General features: G+C 33.8%; 2 protein-coding genes across 3 annotated transcripts in view; one reads left to right on the top strand and one right to left on the bottom strand.

Annotated features, from left to right (window-relative positions):
- Positions 1-19,767, bottom strand: part of LOC139484313 (uncharacterized) — a 458,860-nt gene that overhangs the window by 60,961 nt on the left and 378,132 nt on the right. The window lies entirely within an intron of this gene.
- LOC139483669 (uncharacterized) lies at positions 178-18,964 on the top strand. Of its 2 annotated transcripts, none has more exons than XM_071267630.1 (7): positions 178-256; positions 3,234-3,327; positions 4,245-4,318; positions 5,319-5,459; positions 6,089-6,203; positions 11,904-11,976; positions 17,795-18,964. In XM_071267630.1, the coding sequence occupies exons 2-7, from the start codon at positions 3,235-3,237 to the stop codon at positions 17,959-17,961; spliced, it is 663 nt and encodes a 220-aa protein (XP_071123731.1). In that variant the 5' UTR covers positions 178-256; position 3,234; the 3' UTR covers positions 17,962-18,964. The 2 variants fall into 2 exon arrangements, with proteins under 2 accessions (XP_071123731.1, XP_071123730.1); XM_071267629.1 differs by lacking the exon at positions 178-256 and adding an exon at positions 625-755.

Here is a 19,767-nt window from a genome sequence, read left to right as displayed (position 1 = left end):
TTTCGCCCTCAAACCATCAGTGTTGACTGTCTAGTGATTACAGTAAAAGAACTACTTAGATTTCTTGGCAAACGAGGCCCCTTATGAAAATAGAAAGGTTACTCCTTTCTTCTTTTCTTTTTTTATCTAAACTGGGACAAAACATGTCATTTTATTTTGTGTACACAATGTAAATCTGATCGATCCAATTAAGGTTGTGCTAGTCTACAATGTGGAAGGTTTTTAATAAATAGAACGGCTACTACATTTCGAACAGGTATGTTATGATTTATACTTTATTTATACGATCACAGGTAGTACCTTGTAAATAAAAAAATATATACTTGATAAGATACATAACAACGAGTTCATTGAATAACAATATCGACATTTTTACAATTGACAATGTTGTTTACTATTTGTATTTTAATTCCTGGATCATAAAATTGCAGTTAAATCTTAAAATAAACAATTTCGAATTTGTAAATTCCCCACTGTGACTTTCTGAAGGATATTATTTTACCTTCAAAGTTGAAATCCAAAACCAACCATCCCTGTACAGAAGTAAACACTGCATTAGAGTAAACAATGATGTCCCACCTTTAAATAAATGCGTATTAAAAACTGTTAAAACAGGAAGACTTCCTTTTCCTTTTTTCCTACATTTACGCATAAAGTGTATAAGCAAATTCTCGCAATAACGTGCACTACTGCAAATATATTTAAAACAGATCTTTAGAAAGGTAAAGCGGTGATAAAAGACCAGAAGAGTCAAGGTGTGTATATCTTAATTGTAGGTTATTTATATATATATATATATGTATATGTCTTGGATATACATTTTCTTTTTAAGATTATCTCTTAAAGAAGGACAGCCTTATTTGGGACTCCTCAGTTAGGACAGTTTTTGTTTTGTTTCAAACGGTGCTTGGAAATTTTATTAACAAACTAAAAACTTCAATTGTCTCTTCTCCCGCTGGCATATGCTCATATGCAAGTGTCCGTTGGACTATGTTTGATGTATACATACACAACTACATCAAGTGAGAACTCCGATCTTAAATCAAATTTCTGATAAAGGAATACCCTACACCATGCAGTTCTCGTATTAAACACCCCAATGTAGCAAAAGTTTCAATTTCGACGGACAAAAGTGACGGAGAAGTCCGGGTATAAAAAAAGTCAACCCTTTGGGTTTATATATTTATACCATTGAAAATATTTTCTTAGTTACAATTGTGAGTTTAGAAATTGAATGTATATTCTTTCGATGAGTTCAATCTATAAATTTGAATATTGTACATGTATATTTACTAATATTTTGTAGATTAAACCCCATTTTTTACCCTGAATGTTTATACATGTAGATATTCATACATAGGCCGTACGGTGACACATATCTATTTATATATATAAACGAGTCTAAATTGAAAACTACGTTCAAACCTAGTATGATTGCGTTGGATAAAAAACGCAATTTTTATACGTGTGCATGTAAAACAAATTTCATTGTAGAAGGGTCACAGCACAAACAACATTTTCCAAAAGACCAAAAAAGTGAAAAAGTATATTTAAACAAAACGCATTTGACTAACAGGTCGAACAACTGATGTTCTTTAACCCTTCTGACTGCCATTGGCGATTGCCAAATAAAATTGATCACAAGATGAAACAACATGGATCTTAATATAAATTGAATACTAAACAGAATTTTTTTTAACTTGTGGCCACGATGTTATGCCACAAACATACGGTGTCAATATTTTTTAGTACACCAGATCCGGATTTCGACAATAAATGTCTCTTCAGTGATGTTAGGGATCGAAACGGTATTTGGAAGGCCATATAAAAAGTATCCTCATTTTTAGAAAAAGTACCCTCATTTTTAGAAAAAGGACCCTCATTCTTAGATAGACTCTTGAATTTTAAGAGTCAATATAGGATGAACGGATCATATATAAACCGGAGGGAAAATATGATACAAGCCCAAACGAAAAAATATAAACGAGTCTAAATTGAAAACTACGTTCAAACCTATGATTGCGTTGGATGAAAACCGCAATTTTTATACGTGTGCATATAAAACAAATTTCGTTGTAGAAGGGTCTAAAAACAGCACAAACAACATTTTCCAAAAGACCAAAAAAGTGAAAAAGTATATTTAAACAAAACGCATTTGACTAACAAGTCGAACAACTGATGTTCTGTAACCCTGATGACTGCCATTGGCGATTGCCAAATAAAATTGATCACAAGATGTAACAAAATGGATCTTAATATAAATTTAATACTTTAAACAGAATTTTTTTTAACTTGTGGCCACTATGTTATGCCACAAACATACGGTGTCAATATTTTTTAGTACACCAGATCCGAATTTCGACAATTAATGTCTCTTCAGTGATGTTTGGGATTGAAACGGTATTTGGAAGGCCATATAAAAAGTATCCTCATTTTTAGAAAAAGTACCCTCATTTTTAGATAAACTCTTGAATTTTAAGAGTCAATATAGGATGAACGGATCATATAAACCGGAGGGAAAATATGATACAAGCCCAAACGAAAAAATATAAACGAGTCTAAATTGAAAACTACGTTCTAACCTATATATATATAGTTGTTAATTTCTGTGTCATTTGTTATCTTATGGAGCGTTGTCTCATTGGCAATCATACCACATCTTCTTTTTATATTCATATATATATACTAGGTAATTTCAAATAAGTATAACATAATGAAAAAGAGAAATTATTTTAAAGTTGTTTTATTTAAAGATCAACGAAGATGTGGTTTGAAAGAATTCATTCTTAATCACTGTATTTTCATATATAAAAACCAAAACATTTTCCACTTAATAACAAATACACATTGTTGAAAAAATGCTGATTGCTACACACCCAGTGACAATATTCAGGGCTTCGTTTAATTTTTATACCGCGAAGGTACGGGGATGGTGAGGGTGGATCTCAAATAAAAGTACAAAGAATAAGCTTATAATATATACGCCTCATTATGATTTTGACCAAGATTTCATGGTCCACCGAACATGGCAAAGTGAATGAACGAAGATGACATGATGTCAGGACCTATTGAAAAAAATTTGTTTAACTTTTTTTTTTTGGTTTGGTTTTCCATAAAGGGCAGTATTATGCAGCGATAGTTAATGAAAGTACATATGCGTACACAATTTGTAGGTCAACAATTTATACGCAACATGTAATAATCATGATAATGGCAAAATGTATCTTTTTCAGGATGGCTTCAAATATTATAAAAGAAGATGTACAGCTGCCAAAAGACTATCAAAATTGTCTGGCATTTGTTTTGTACAACGTTGTCACGAAAGAGGTGATATACATTTTGCATTTTTAATTTGTTTTTTCATTCATATATGATGAGCAAATTCATCTTTGTTATATTTTTTTCGAAACATTCTTTTTTAGCATACATTAATGATTCAATTTGTTTTATTTTCATTTACCAGAAAAACGCCGCCAAAATCCGGGCCGCGCAATTTGGATTTAATGTATATTTTAAATACTATCAATGTAAAGCGATAAAATACATATTGTAAAAAGAAAAAGTTATTTATATTATGTGCAAAACTGATTGTTATCTTCTTCAAGTCCAGTGGAAAATATTTCTGGTATATTCAGGGCGAAACCAACTATGTGGGTTTTTCGAATAATGTGGACCTGGTTGAAGGATGAAAAAAATCAGACTACCACTGCAAATGTTCTTAAACGTGCAGAGAGTGCGATGTTCTTACTGCACGAGGCATCAGAATTTCAGCTCAATTCCAACTGGATGTAATGTGGCATCGTGTTTATATATCCCGCAGTAAAAATTCAAACGATGCCCTTCTTTAGTACTGATTTTATTGCCAGTTCGAAGAAGTCCAGGTTACCATATTCTTTACCATAAAATATTGGCAATATCACATAAGAAGAAATTATTTCCCAAAATGAATCTTTTGGGGAATATTAGTTTTAAAGAATTTAAGTTGTCATATAGACAATATGTTTGTTTTAGTCCATTCAATTTGTATCTCAGTATGATATTACGAGTTGCAGCTCAGTGTGAAACAGAATTAGTTTTAATGAAAAAAAAATTGGAAAAAAAAAATTGAGAATGGAAATGAGGAATTATTTTGACAAATATCACAGACCCCCCCCCTCATCACATTATTCAATTGTGAATCTGCAGATTAAGAGGCATTTCACATACAAATAATAAATTAACTAAATAAACATATTTGTTTTCAGGAATGCGAAGAATACATAAACATTGCAGAGAAAAAAGGTTTTGAAGCTGCACTTCTTAATGCCGGAGGAGATAGGTAAAAATACACGAATAATTATAGCTTTGATTGACATGTGATTTTTTGCGAAGATCGGGTATTGATAGACGAAACTCACTTTTAAAACCGTAAGCTTTGAATTAGAAAATATTCATCAAATGTTGCCCAAAAAAGTAAATTAGTCTGGTAGAAGAAGATGAACGAGTTAACATGACGTCTATCATGATGTCATTCTATATATAGCTGATATAAAAAGATGTAGTATGATTGCTAAATAAGACAAATCCACCAAAGTTCAAATGAATTGGGTGTAAGCAATTACATGCAACCGTACGACCTTCAACAATGAGTAAAGCCCATACAGTATAGTCGGCTATAAAAACATTAAAAAAAATACGTTGCCCAGGTGTAGTTTATATCATTTGAAAAAAATGTAGGAGAAAAAAAAGGTACGGGCCACGGATTTTTTTTTAACCAATTTTGTGCAGTGAATAGAAAGAAAACTTAACGATTTTTTGTATATGAAATACGAAAAGATGACTCTGTTTCTTCATTCCAATGAACTATTGATATAACTTTATGAATTAATTCCTTTCACAAATTTTAAATATTTCATTAAAGGTCTAGAGATATTATGTTCTGCTATTTAGCAATCCAAGATGGCGAAAGACACCTGATATACCTAAATATAAAATAATTGCAATACTTGATAACAACGGCCTTATGATTAAATGATATTTAAAGGAAAGGATTGATTTCTTTTCTAAAGACGTGTAGAAATCTATTATTCATTATTATTTCAATATTTACACTCTGCTAGTTTTCCGAGAATGCCCTTGTGTGTAAAACAGATTACTAGTAGATTAAGACAAAGTGACCATATATCCCTTTCTTCATAAATTCGTTTAACGTACATTTTGTATTTTAAAGAGTTCCATAAATGAAATGATTTTCTAAAATCTTCAAGGGGGCGACCATCAATACAACAAACAATCTTGTTAAATAGCATGTATATAAATGCAACAGTGTTTATTTACAGACAAGTATTAGTCACAGATGTAAGAAATAGTTCAAGGTGTATATGGGATACCAAAGAAGAGGTTGATAAGATATGGAAAAGAATCAAAGAATATGTTCCTGATGTATGGTGTCACAGAGAGGTGATGGGATTGAATGAAAGGTGCAATATTTGAAATTTTGTATTTAGATAATAAAATTGAGAATGGAAATGGGGAATGTGTCAAAGAGACAACAACCTGACCATAGAGCAGACAACAGCCAAAAGGCCACCAATGGGTCTTCAATGCAGCGAGAAACTCCCGCATCCGGAGGAGTCCTTCAGCTGGCCCCTAAACAAATATGTATACTAGTTCAGTGATATTGGACGTCATACTAAACTCCGAATTATACACAACGCTCTTTATTAAACAACCTTTTATGCTCCACCTCAGGTCATTATGTTTTTCGGTCTGGGCGTCCGTTCGTTCGTTCGTTCGTTCGTTCGTTCGTTCGTCCGTCCGTTCGCCAGCCTGTCCCGCTTCAGGTTATGGTTTTTGGTCCAGGTATTATTATTGATGAAGTTGAAGTCCTATCAACTTGAAACTTATTACACATGTTCCCTTTAATATGATCTTTCTAATTTTAATGCCAAATTAGAGTTTTGACCACAATTTCACGGTCCACTGAACATAGAAAATGATAGTGCGAGTGGGGCATCCGTGTACTATGAACACATACTTGTTTTATCAATTTTAAGACGTAGTAACACACGGAGCAAAGGTCTAAAATCATTTTACTTTTATCTTCTAGATTAAGGATTCTTAGATATGATCCAGGCGAATATTTCAGACCGCATTGTGATGGCATGTATAAACGGGATAATGGAGAGACAAGTTATGTGACTGTCCAGATATATCTAAACGAAGTAAGGAAGACTTATTTAATTACCCATGTGGTCGAGTGGTCTGAGTATTCGAACTACTGTATCTTTAGCCTGTCAACACTGATGTTGTGAATTCGAATCCCGCACGTGGCAGGTGCGCTCGACTCCAATCTTAATTGACTAGGATTGTCAGTTTTCCTACTAAAGTTTGGTTGTTCTCTTTGGGCACTCCGATTTCCGTCACCAAAAAAAAACTGACCGCCACGGAAAAGCACAATAGTGCTGAAAGTGGCATTACACACCAATAAATCAATCAACCAACCAATCAATCAATCAACCAATCAAAAACATTAATTACCCATGTCAGAGTCGACTGTATGTATGTGATCTTAGAGTTGAGGTGTAGGTTATACATTTACATATTCTGACCTGAAATCATATTTAAGTTCTATTTCAATGCAAAAAAAAATAAAAAAAATAATATTAGTTGATAATTTGTTTGATAAGAAGAACGTGTGAAAAAGGCCAGTTTAAATTTTCTAAATTTTCATTATAGCAAAAATATTAAAAATTGAAAGGAGGATTGCAAATGTGGTAATTCACTTAATTATATTTAATAAATCATATATATATTTGTGTATAATACCCCAGTCCCACTAGGCCACGATCGCACTACGATCTGTGAAAAAAATGCAAATTTTGATGATCGTGGTACGATCGTGTAGGTCGTAGTAAGGTCGTACCACGGTCGTGGTGAGGTCTTCAAGATCGTGAAGAGCGTGGCCAACTTTGAACATGTTCAAAACAATCGTGGTGCGGTCGTGGCGAAATTAGGTCGTAGTAGAAGCGTAGTGAGAGCGCACTAAGATCGTAGTAAGATCGCAAAGGTCGCTGTACAATCGTAGCGAGAGCGTAGCGAAAGCGTGATTCTATTCAGAGAGATTTCACTACGATCTCACAGCGACGTTATCACGACCTTACTACGACCATTACGTTCTCACCGCGACCCAACTACGCTTCCACTACGACTTAACCACGCTGATCACGACCATAGTACGATTCTAGCACGCCCTTGCCGTCCTCATCACGCTCTTCTCACGACCTTACTACGTTCACACTACGACCATCATTTTTATTGTCATTTTCCCATAAAATATATAAAAAAAAATCCCTAGATTTTGTTTGTCTGAATGTATTTATCCATTTGCTCTAACGGCTCAACTATGCTTCTCGTTTTTATATAGATTAGACCGTTGGTTTTTCCCGTTTAAATGGTTTAACATTAGTATTTGTTTGGGCCCTTTTTAGCGTGCTGTTCGGTGTGAGCCAAGGCTCCGTATTGAAGGCCGTACCTTGGCCTATAATGATTTACTTTTATAGATTTTTACGTTGATGGAGAGTTGTCTCATTGGCACTCATACCACATCTTCCTATATATATTGACACATCTGTGTCATCTCTGCTATCGTTCACTAAAATATCGTCATTTGAGCTTTATGGACCAGCAATAGGTTGTATTTAGTTTTGATTGGTCGTTCCGACATCTCTTGATGACAAGTATTACACTACTTAAGTGTATAGTTTCAGTTTAATTGAAGTCTGGAGCTGGCATGTCAGTTAACTGCTAGTAGTCTGTTGTTATTTATGTATTATTGTCATTTTGTTTATTTTCTTTAGTCACATCTTCTGACATCAGACTCGGACTTCTCTTGAACTGAATTTTAATGTGCGTATTGTTATGCGTTTACTTTTCTTCATTGGCTAGAGGTATAGGGGGAGGGTTGAGATCTCGCAAACATGTTTAACCCCACTATTTTTGCGCCTGTCCCGAGTCAGGACCCTCTGGCCTTTGTTAGTCTTGTACTATTTTAATTTTAGTTTCTTGTGTACTATTTGGAGTTTAGCATGGCGTTCATACTTTGCTCTCTCTGCCTCTACACCAACCCCTACCACCACGCCCACGTGTTCTAGTAGATTTTGGTGGCATGACTGTATTGTTTCCGAGAAATCTCCGTTTTAATCAGAAATAGAAGGAATGGAACTCTATTGATATGAAACACGATATTGACGGTATTGCTGAGAACGTAGTAAGATCGCGGTATGAACGTATTATAATCGTGATAAGAACGTGCTATAATCGCAGTAAGATCGTGTTGCAATCGGATAACTCGTGGTATGGTCGTAGTGAGAACGTGAAGGTCGCAGAATAAGCGCGGTGAGAACGTGGTTTAATCGTAGCGGGATCGTTGTAGAAGCGTAATTAGGACGTAGTAGCATCGTGAAAGCAACGAAAATTAACATTTTCATGCCGCTCATACCGCGACCTCACCACGATCTAAATTTATTTTAGATCGCGGTGAGCGTGGTGCGATCGTGGTCTAGTGGGACTGGGGCTTTTAAAACACATTTGTATTGTCACAGTAACGACATATCATTAATTGCATATTTGACCGAAATTTTCCCATTTCATACATACTTTTTGGCAAAACTTATCTTTAATGCAAGAAGTCTTGAGAAAAAGTAAAATAACAAAAATACCGAACTCCAAGGAAAATTCAAAACGGAAAGTCCCTTATCAAATGGCCAAATCAAAAGCACACCAAACGAATGGAAAACAACTCATATTCCTGACATAATACAGGCATTTCCTTATGTAGAAAATGGTGGATTAATTACCTGGCTTTATAGCTACCTAAACCTCTCACTTGTATGACAGTCGCATAAATTTCATTATACTGACAACAATTTGTGATCCAAACAGACAGACTTAATCGGTAAAAATGTCTAAAATTGGGGTACAGCAGTCAATATTGTGTAATAATCTTAATCACAATAAAAACAAACAACTTTGGCAACAAAGATAAACAAAATGGCATATAGGCACTCTATAGACAAATCACATAAGCAAAAATGAAAGACAAGAATAAAAAAATTGACTATAGTACAATATGTATGAATACCGAGCCACGCCAAAAGGGTATTACCAAAAATGGAGAAGTCATGAAAGATGTCATTTGAATTGTATTAATGGATTTGTACTGATTCGAAGTTCAATTTCAATGGGCCACAACAGTGGCTTATAAGAAATTGTAAAAATCTGACAAAAGGAGACAATCTATATTATCAATAGATTTCACTGATAAAAATAAGACATCCATTTCTTGAATAAACAGACAAAATAAGAATAGTAGTCAGAATGCAGTGCTCTTTTCATCGGTTTTCGGATTTATACTTGACATAAGTAACACGACGGGTGACACAAGAGGGGAATGATTTGCCAACCTTTCTTATTACCTGTATCTGTCCTTTTTGTAGAGTTCAAGTTACCCTATTTTTGGTTTCTGTTGAGTGTATGTACCCTTCTTGATCGCTTTAGGTATCTGTTCGTTTTGTAGAGTTCAGATTAAAAAAAAATTTTGCGGTCGTATATTGGTATCACGTCGTCGTCGTCGTCGTTTTCTGAAAACAGTTGGTTTCCGGACAATAGCTTTAGTATAATTAAATAGAAATCTATGAAATTTAAACACAAGGGTTATAACCACAAAAGGAAGGTTAAGATTGATTTTGGGGGTCATGGTCCCAACAGTTTAGGAATCAGGGGTAAAAAAAGGCCCAAATGTGCATTTTTTTTAAGTTTTCAGACAATAACTTGTTGCACGGTGTTCGGATCTCTCTGAAATTATACCACAAGCTTCCATACCACAAAGGGGTGGTTAGGATTGGTTTTGTGGGGTTGTGGCTCAAACCGTTTAGGAATTAGGGGCAACAAAGGGGGAAAAACAAGGGTTTCCTGACTAATGATCAATTACTTAAGACAATTTAAAAGCATTGTAAGGGAGGTAATCCAAACACATTATGTTTTAGATTACCTCCCTTACCCTGCTTTTAAATTATGTATAAATAAATGTTGTATTGTCTTGAGGTTATGAGCTGTCAATTTATTTTTATACGACCGCAAAACATTTTGCGGTCGTATATTGGTATTACGTCGTCGTCGTCGTCGTCGTCGTTCGAAGACATTTGGTTTTCGCACAATAACTTTGTTATTTTGTTTTTGTTTTAGGCTCCGTCCTGGTTTTTGAACATGATCATCCTATACTACATGAAGGATCTCTGTTTGGTTTCTGTTGAGTGTATGTACCCTTCCTGATCACCCGAGGTATCTGTTCGCTTTGTAGAGTTCATGTTACTCTTTTTTTAGTTTCTGTTGAGTGTGTGTACCCTTCCTGATCACCTGAGGTATCTGTTCTTTTTGTAGAGTTCGAGTTACCGAATGTTTTGTTTCTGTTGAGTGTGTTTACCTTTCCTGATCGCTTGAGGTATCTGTCTTTTTTTGTAGATATCAGGTTGCTCTTTTTGTAGGTCTGTTGAGTGTATGCACCCTTCCTAATCTCCTGATGTATCTGTTCTTTTTGTAGAGTTTTGGTTGCTCTAGTTTTAGTTTCTGTTAAGTGTGTGTACCCGTCCTGATCACTTGATGTATCTGTTCTTTTTGTAGATTTCGGATTGCTCTATTGTTAGTTTCTGTTGAATGTGTGTAGTCTTCCTGATCACTTGTGGTATCTGTTCTTTTTGTAGAGTTCGGGTTGCTTTATTTTTAGTTTCTGTTGAGTGTGTGTAGCCTTCCTGATCACTTGAGGTATCTGTTCTTTTTGTAGAGTTCGAGTTGCTCTAGCTTTAGTTTCTGTTGAATGTGTGTAGCCTTTCTGATCACTTGAGGTATATGTTCTTTATGTAGAGTTCGGGTTGCTTTATTTTTAGTTTCAGTTGAGTGTGTAGCCTTCCTGATCACTTGTGGTATCTGTTCTTTTTGTAGAGTTCGGGTTGGTCAATTTTTAGTTTCTGTTGAGTGTGTTTAGCCTTCCTGATCACTTGAGGTATCTGTTCTTTTTGTAGAGTTCGAGTTGCTCTAGCTTTAGTTTCTGTTGAATGTGTGTAGCCTTTCTGATCACTTGAGGTATATGTTCTTTATGTAGAGTTCGGGTTGCTTTATTTTTAGTTTCAGTTGAGTGTGTAGCCTTCCTGATCACCTGTGGTATCTGTCCTTTTTTGTGGAGACCGGGTTGGTCTTTTTTATTAGGTTTGTTGAATGTATGTACCCTTGCTGATCACCTGAGGTATCCATTTTTTGTGTAGCGTTCGAGTTGATGATCTATTTTTAGTTTCTGTTGAGTGTGTGTACCCTTCCTGATCACTTGAGGTATCTGTTCTTTTTGTAGAGTTCGGGTTGCTATAGTTTGAATTTCTGTTCAGTGTGTGTACCCTTCCTGATCACTCTTGAGGTATCTTTTCTTTTTTGTAGAGATCGGGTTGCTCTTGTTTTTTTATAGGTGTGTTGAGTGTATCTACCCTTCCTGATCACCTGATGTATCTGTTCATTTAGTTCGGGTTGCTCTATGTTTAGTTTCTGTTTGGTTTTCGTCTGTTTTCTTTTGTCCATTATGCAGAAGTAAATCTACCGTACATTATTTAAATAACAACTGTCTAATTAATAGAAATGATTAGTTAAAAACGTATATTCATGAAACAATACAGGGCATGCTTAAAATACAACTGTACACATTATCTTTATTTTTAAGAAATGAGATCAAATTCAGTTATGTATGATACAATCAAATAAAACCAATCAGTATTGTAAAAAAAAACATGTCAAATGGTTGGCTAGAATAATTTTGCAGTCTTTTTAAAGTGATATGCAAGTAATATTTTAACAAGATTCTTAAGTACTTATTTGATTTACAGGGTTTTAAAGGTGGAAGTACCACATTTATAGGAGATCATTCAGATGAACGAGTTGAAGTTGTACCAAAAACAGGTAATTTTTTATAATAAAATCAAAACAAAGAAAAATGACAAAATTATAAGATTATTCTTTTAAAACCAGCTTTTGATATTATGCACCTGATATTCAGAGATAATTATTTTGAAACGGTAAAGCTAGACATACAGTACAGGGCCAGATACGGGCTTTTGAAAAGGGCGTTATTCTATAAAATATGTTTTCAAATCAAAATTGAGGGTGGTGGGCATATGCCCTCTACGCCCCCCCCCCCCCCCCCCCCCATATGAATCCACCACTGCAGTAACTAGATATTTAGTATGCATAAAAATTGTAACTAAAAGCAAGTAACAACTGAAAAATGTATGGTTTCGTGTAAAATGCCTAATATACCCCCAAACATGAATTAGATGTTCTGCAATGTTCTTTTCCATCCATCTGTTTGTATTTCATCACTTGGCGTCCGTCGTCGTCGTCGTCGTTAACTTTTACGACAATCTTCTCTGAAACTACTGGCCCAAATTTAACCAAACCTGGCCACAATCATTATTGGGGTATCTAGTTTAAAAAATCTGTCCGACGACTCCGCCTGCCAACCAAGATGGCTGACATGGCTAGAAATAGAACATAGAGATACATGTAAAATGCAAGTTTTGTCTATTATTTTGAAAACTGTTATAAATAGAGAAAATCTGACAATGTTCAGAATGATGAGCTCTACCAATTGTCTATACACGTCAAAACTATCAGACGATTTCTTATAGGGGTTATTTCCCTTAAATGACAAATTTTACCATTTTTGTTCATTTTTGCCTATTATCGTGAACACTATAATAGATAGAGAGAAACTTTAGATTGCAAAAATGATATAGTTCTCCAAATAAGTCTGCACGGTCGAAATCATCAGTCGACTTCTTATTAGAGTTATAGCCTTTTGATGAGGATTTTTACCAATTTTTTATACGACCGCAAAAAAATTTTGTGGTCGAATATTGGTATGACGTTGGCGTCGTCGTCGTCGTCGTCGTCCGAAGACACATTGGTTTTATTCTTAAATTTTTGGGGTTCTTTAATATGCTGAATCTAACCGTATATTAAGTTTTTGGATTTTGGGCCCTGTTTTTAAATGGTCCACATTGAGGTCCAAAAGGTCCAAAATTAAACTATGTCTGATTTCATCAAAAATTGAATGATTGGGGTTCTTTGATATGCCTAATCTAACCGTGTATTTAGATTTTTAATTTTGGGTCCAGTTTTCAAATTGGTCTACATTAAGGTCCACGGGTCCAAAATTAAACTTAGTTTGATTTTAATAAAAATTGAATTATTGGGGTTCTTTGATATGCTGAATCTAAACGTGTATTTGGATTTTTGATTATGGGCCCAGTTTTCAAGTTGGTCCAAACCGGGGTCCAAAATTAAATTTTGTTTGAATTCAACAAAAATAAATATATGGAGTTCTTTGATATGCTGAATCTAACCATGTATTTATATTTTTGATTTTTGCTATCACGTCGTCGTCGTCGTTGTCCGAAGGCATTTGGTTTCCGGACAATAACTTTGGTTAAAGTATAGATCTCTATGAAATTTAAACGAAAGGTTCAATACCACACAAGGAAGGTTGGGATTGTTTTTGGGGGTGATGGTTCCAACCGTTTAGGAATGAGGGACAAAACAGGGGCCCAAAACAAGCATTTTTCTAGTTTCAGGACAATAACTTGTGTATAAGTGTTTTGATTGCTCTGAAATTACACCACAAGGTTCAATACCACAAGTAGAAGGTTGGGGATTCATTGTGTGGGTAATTGCCTAAACCGTTCAGGAATTAGGGGCCAAAAAGGGGCCAAAACAAGCATTTTACTAGTTTTCAGACAATAATTTGTGTTTAAGTGTATGGATGTCTCTTTAATTATTATACCACTTTTACAAAAAAGAAAATTTCTTCATATATTATTTTTTTTGGAGGGGGCGGGGTAAATTTTATTTTGCTAATTCTTTGTATATAGTCTGAAAACAGATTTACTAAGTATTGCACAACAGCACAGTGTATTGCACAACAGCAAAACACGCTTGAATATTGTGTCCATTTTTGCCCAAACTGTTCAGGGTTAGACCTCTGAGGTCGTATCCAGTTGCGCTTGGCGAAGCACATTTTCAGATTTGCCGGGAGGTCACTTGCTTTGGCGATATTTTGAATATTTATTATACCAATTAAGGTAAATCACGTGTCTTCTGCCATCTTGGATTGTAAGAAATATGACGGACAACGGTAATAAAAAAAGAGGATAAGGAAACCAAAGGGACATTCAAACTCATAAGTCGAAAATAAAGTGGCCACGCCATGGCTAAAAAGAAAAAGACAGACAGACAAACAACATAGAAAACCAAAGCCTGAGCAACACGAATCCCACCAAAAAATGGGGATGGTCTCAGGTGCTCCGGAAGTATATCATACTGAAAGACAAGCCAGACCTTCAACAGGTTAAATAAAACAAGGTCATGCAATACTTTTACAGTGACAATTTTCATTCCTTCAAAAATACTAAAAAATACACCATTTGAATAATGTGCAGAAGTGCACATTGACATGCTTTTTTGATCTACTAAGATATGGTCTTCAATTAGAACTGAAAGGTTCGACACGACAATCAAGATATAATTGTTTAATTCCTACTCGTACAATAGGTCTTGTGATATTTAATCACTCTTCAGTCCTTCTTTACGTCTCGGTTATTGTATAGAAAGGTATATACATGTACTATGAAAATTAGAGCGAGGGGCTTTGCCCCAAGCTCTTATTTTCATAGTATATACCTTTCTATACAATATCCAACTTAGCACATATTTACAACTTGAGTAATCCTGTAATTAGTCTATTGATATGTTTTGGCTGACTGGATGTAGCTCATTTACGTAGTTTTGTAAATCTACTCACTATAATATCATTGTAAAAATGGGATTTCAAAAGGCCCTTGACTTTAGAATGTAAAGAAGGTAGCTGCTGGTGTAAGTATGTTTATTGATATGAACGAAGCGTTGTTTTACTATACATGTACTTATTTACGTGATAAGATGACAAAATGAATTGACCAAGAGCAGACAATTCTTAAATTGCAGTGAAAGCTTTACATTCTTGAAAACATTTTTTTAATTTCACATAAAACCTAAAACTAACTTTTGAATGAGTACAAACAGTTGGATCCCCCTCCCACATCTTTGGTTGAAACACCTTTTAAAAATGGCTGGATCTGCCCCTGGTATGTACCCATAGGTAGTCTAGTAGATAGTTTATATGCATGAAATATTTGTTACTGGACATTAGGCAACCAATTATCGACCAATTTATGACTAAATATATCAAATTGCTTTATTAATAATTTCCCTTCAAAAGATTTATGGTTGACTCTTTTTGTGTACAAAGTAATTGCATGGAAGATAAAGGATTACAAATTTTAGATTGAGTTGTACTTTAATCAAGGTATAAAGCACCATTATTATTACTCTTTATTTAAATGAAAGAAACTTTTTTAATTGTCAAAACAAAATTTAGATCAAAAGATTGATTAGTAGGATGTTAAAAATCTGTTTGAAAACTAATTACAAACTATTTAGTTAAATTTGGAACACATCATTTATTTCAAAATAGCCAGTAGCAATTTTTGTTCTAATATCTTGATTACAATACAATGAAATTTTACCCTTGTGGTCATTCATGCGTAGTTACTTAGTACAATACAATACAATACAAATAGTTTATTTACGTCTCACCATTAATATTACAATACATAACATAATACACGAATACATACAATAATATAAAATATTAATGCCATTCTAAAAAGAATTATGAGAGACGGGATTAAAATATATATATGTATATATATTGAAAATTAATAATTATAAATATCACTGTACAGCTAGATTAAAAATTTCCTTAAAATATTTATATTTACATTTAAAAAAAGGAAAAAAAAAAGTTTAACGATATAAAAATCGACGTCTTCTATCTAAAATAAATTTGCAGATTTTGGCACTATAAATAATAATACTATCACAGTTACTGGCTAGAACAATAGACAATTTATCCAGGTTGGAAAAATTTAAAAAGTTTGAGTGTTCTGACAGAATAATTTTAAAAAGTTCATTTCGCAGATCATCGTACAACGGACACTCTAACAAGACATGTTCCTCAGTTTCAACAATGTTTTTACAAGTTTCGCAAGTCCGTTGTTGCACGGGTAGCCTCTCAAATCGTCCAGTCTCTAGGCGGATCGGTGCAACACCACACCGAAACTGCGCGTATGCTCTTCTATGTGATGGAACTATAACTTTGTGCACGGAAAAAGTATGTACTATGAAAATTAGAAGGCAAATTCAAGCAATTTGATTGGACGAGAAGTTGTAAGTATGTGCTAATTCCATTGCAAGGGTTGACTTTTTGTACTTTTTATACGCCCGTTTACGCGACGTATCATGGTATACCGTTGTCCGTCTGTCCGTTGTCAACATGTCGGACATTAACTCAAAAACGCTTTAACCAATTTGCATACAACATTAGTGAATTGTTTATATCTATTGACGTGAGCTCCCTTTCGTTAATTATAAATTTTAGATTTTACGTTTCCGAGTTATGGGGTTTTATTCATAAAAAAAGGGGGATTTTCCAGTTTTCGGACAATAACTCTAAAATGCTTTCACCAACTTGCAAGAAATTGTGGGGAATTGTTTATATCTATTGACATGAGCTCCCTTTCGATTTTTATATATTTTATATTTTACGTTTCCGATTTACAGGGTTTTATTCATTAAAAAAGGGTGATTTTCCAATTTTCGGACAAAAAATCAAAAATGATTTCAGCAGTTCTTATGAAACTTTGGTGAATTGTGTATTTCTATTGATGTAAGCTCTGTTTAGAATTTAACTAGATATCATTGAGATAGGAGCCATCTCTGTGGGCCCCGCTATGAATAATGTGCATTAAAAAATTGTATCTTTACCATAGGACATGGGTTTGTCAACTGAAATCAAGTTTTTGACCTTGACCTTTGACTTAGGAAGTTGTAAATAAATTATGACACACCCTTTGGTGTTGGTTTATAAACATGTCAAGTATAAACTTTGAAATGATAACGGTTCTCAAGATATAGAGTGGACACAATCTTTACCATAGGACATGGGGTTGTCAACTGAAACCAAAGTTTTTGACCTTGAACTTTGCCCTAGGCAGTCGTTCATAAATTATGACACACCCTCTGGTGTTGGTTCATATACATGTCAAGTATAAACTTTGAAATCATAACGGTTCTCAAGATATAGAGCGGACACGGACGGACGGACAGACTGATCACTATAGGGCGACCCGCCTTTGGCGGGGCCCTAATAAATTTTACATTTTACATTTCTGAGTTATGGAATTTTAATCATTAAAAAAGGGGGGGTTTTCCAGTTTTCGGACAATAACTCAAAAATGCTGTCAGCAATTCTCATGAAACTTTGGTGAATTGTTTATATCTATTGATGTAAGCTCCCTTTACATTTTCATAAATTTCTAATATGACATTGAGAATTAATTGAACTTTATTTGTTTATAGTCTGACAACAGATTTACTAAGTATTGCGCAACAGCACAGTGTATTGCACAACAGCAAGACATCTTTAATTGAATATAAATTCAATTCATATAACCAATTTCAATTTCTTTTACAAAATTTATTCAGAAACCCATAATATGTCAATTTTTGCCCCAACTGTTTAGGGTTGGACCTCTGCGGGCGTATCCAGCTGCGCTCAGCGGAGCAGTTTATTACATTCTGTCCTAGTTTTGAACTTTGTGTTATTTTGTTTTTGTTTTAGGCTCCGTCCTGGTTTTTGAACATGATCATCCTATACTACATGAAGGATCTGAACTTATTGCCGGAAGAAAATATGCAATAAGGACTGATGTGATGTATTCATCTAAAATATCAAAGTCAAAGAAGGCAACGGATTCAGAGACAACCGCAAGCGAATCAGACACTTAGCATTCACAGAACATAGAGAGTGTTGAATTTAGTGATAAGGTGACAGACCCTTCAACAACTGAAAATTCTAAGAAGAAGTCGAATTTTCTTAGTTAACTATTTGGGTGAAATTTTTGTGATAGAAAGCTACTGTGATTTTAATATTCGCACTTCTTCTTTCTTCATGTTTTCAGGTTTTAGAGTTTGGTTATTGTCTGAATCTTCTGGCGCATGGGGTATGCAATATAAAAAGCGGAAGTGATCAGAAACTTAAAATCATCATTTTTGTTGTTGATAATAGTATTATCTTTTTAAAGTACATTCATATCCTTTATGTATCCGTGATATATATCTTGTATTTTTAATTCATAATTGATATTGAATTATGAGATGTTAATCTTTTTAATGTTACTCGTTGTTAATGATGTTGCGTTGTTCATGATGTTGTTATTAATTTATTTTGTTATTTTGTATTATTTTTGTATGTGATATTTAAGTAAATGTTCGTTTCATTTGTTTTTTAACCCGTCATCAAATTTAATATATTGAAGTAGATGTTTTTTAAACTATGTGTTATTGCTAAAAATATATTAAAGTTTTTAAAAAAAATGAGTACATGTGTTTAATTTCAATAGTGTAGCAGCTATCCACAATATTGTATCAAAATCTATTTGTTAAGTGATAATCCCCGGTTGTATCACCAGCAAAGTAGCAAGTTCTTCGATAATGACACATTGCTAAACATATTGATATAGTTTTATTGCAATTTGCTGTTATGCCTCGGGCATCACTGAAGAGAAATTAAGGTAAATATCATTCACCGTTCAGGAGTTATGTTTTTTTCAAAAATGTACTAAAAAGTATGGGTCACTGAGCTTTTTTCACGCTACGGGTCGTGCACAATTGTCATATTTGGTATAGATTATGCATGGAAAACCCAGTTTTTGTGTGATAAAAAGAAAACCACACCATATAATTTAAAGATAAAATATGAGGAGATAGCTCTAATAATATGCTTTCAGATCTTGCTACATAATAAAATATGTTAAGGTAGATCATCGGTATATGTTTCCCGAGATATAATTTTCTTAACACTTTGCCAAAATGAAGATTTCACTATGCTCCCTTCAAAAATATAATAAAAAGTATGGGTCATTGTGCTATTTTTCAAGCTACGAGTCATTGAAAATTGCCTGAATTTGCTTAAAATGATTATGCAAAAATACATTTTTGTGCATAAAAAGAAATCTATGAGATGGAATTTTGAAATAAATTGTGAGAAGAAAGCTTTTATAATATGTTTTAAGAAAATAAAAAGAAAAAAAGGTGTCACCAAACTTGTTTTCTTGCTACAAGTAAAAAAAAAATTTCCATATCATTCCAGTATATTTTTTTTACTAAAAGAGTGACCTCCCTTTAAATGGCTTAGTTGAAAAAATAGATTCTAAAACACAAATATTTGGTATTTGTTTAAATATTTTGGATAATGCAATAAATCAACAAGTTTTCTTCATATAAATAAACAGTCTAACCAATAAAATTGCTCTTCTGTCTACAAATTTGCAGATTTGGGCAAATAACTAGACTGATTGTGTAAGTGCAATAGTACAATCCAAGATGGCGGTATACCATGAATTCTATAATATTATAAAATTTACTTTATCTGAGTTATCTACCCTTATATCTGAGTTACCTCCTCTTATGTTGCAAAGTTAAAAAAAAAAAAAAAGGGGAAATCAAACCAAATTTTTTTTTTTTTTTTTTTTGTAGAATACGGAAGTAAATATGACAAAACATATAAGTTTCTATATTAACACAAAAAGTCTT

The sequence above is a fragment of the Mytilus edulis genome, chromosome 1, assembly GCF_963676685.1.
Source record: "Mytilus edulis chromosome 1, xbMytEdul2.2, whole genome shotgun sequence".
NCBI lineage: Eukaryota > Metazoa > Mollusca > Bivalvia > Mytilida > Mytilidae > Mytilus > Mytilus edulis.
The sequence above is the reverse complement of the archived record's forward strand: the minus strand, read 5'-3'. Positions and strand labels throughout refer to the sequence as shown.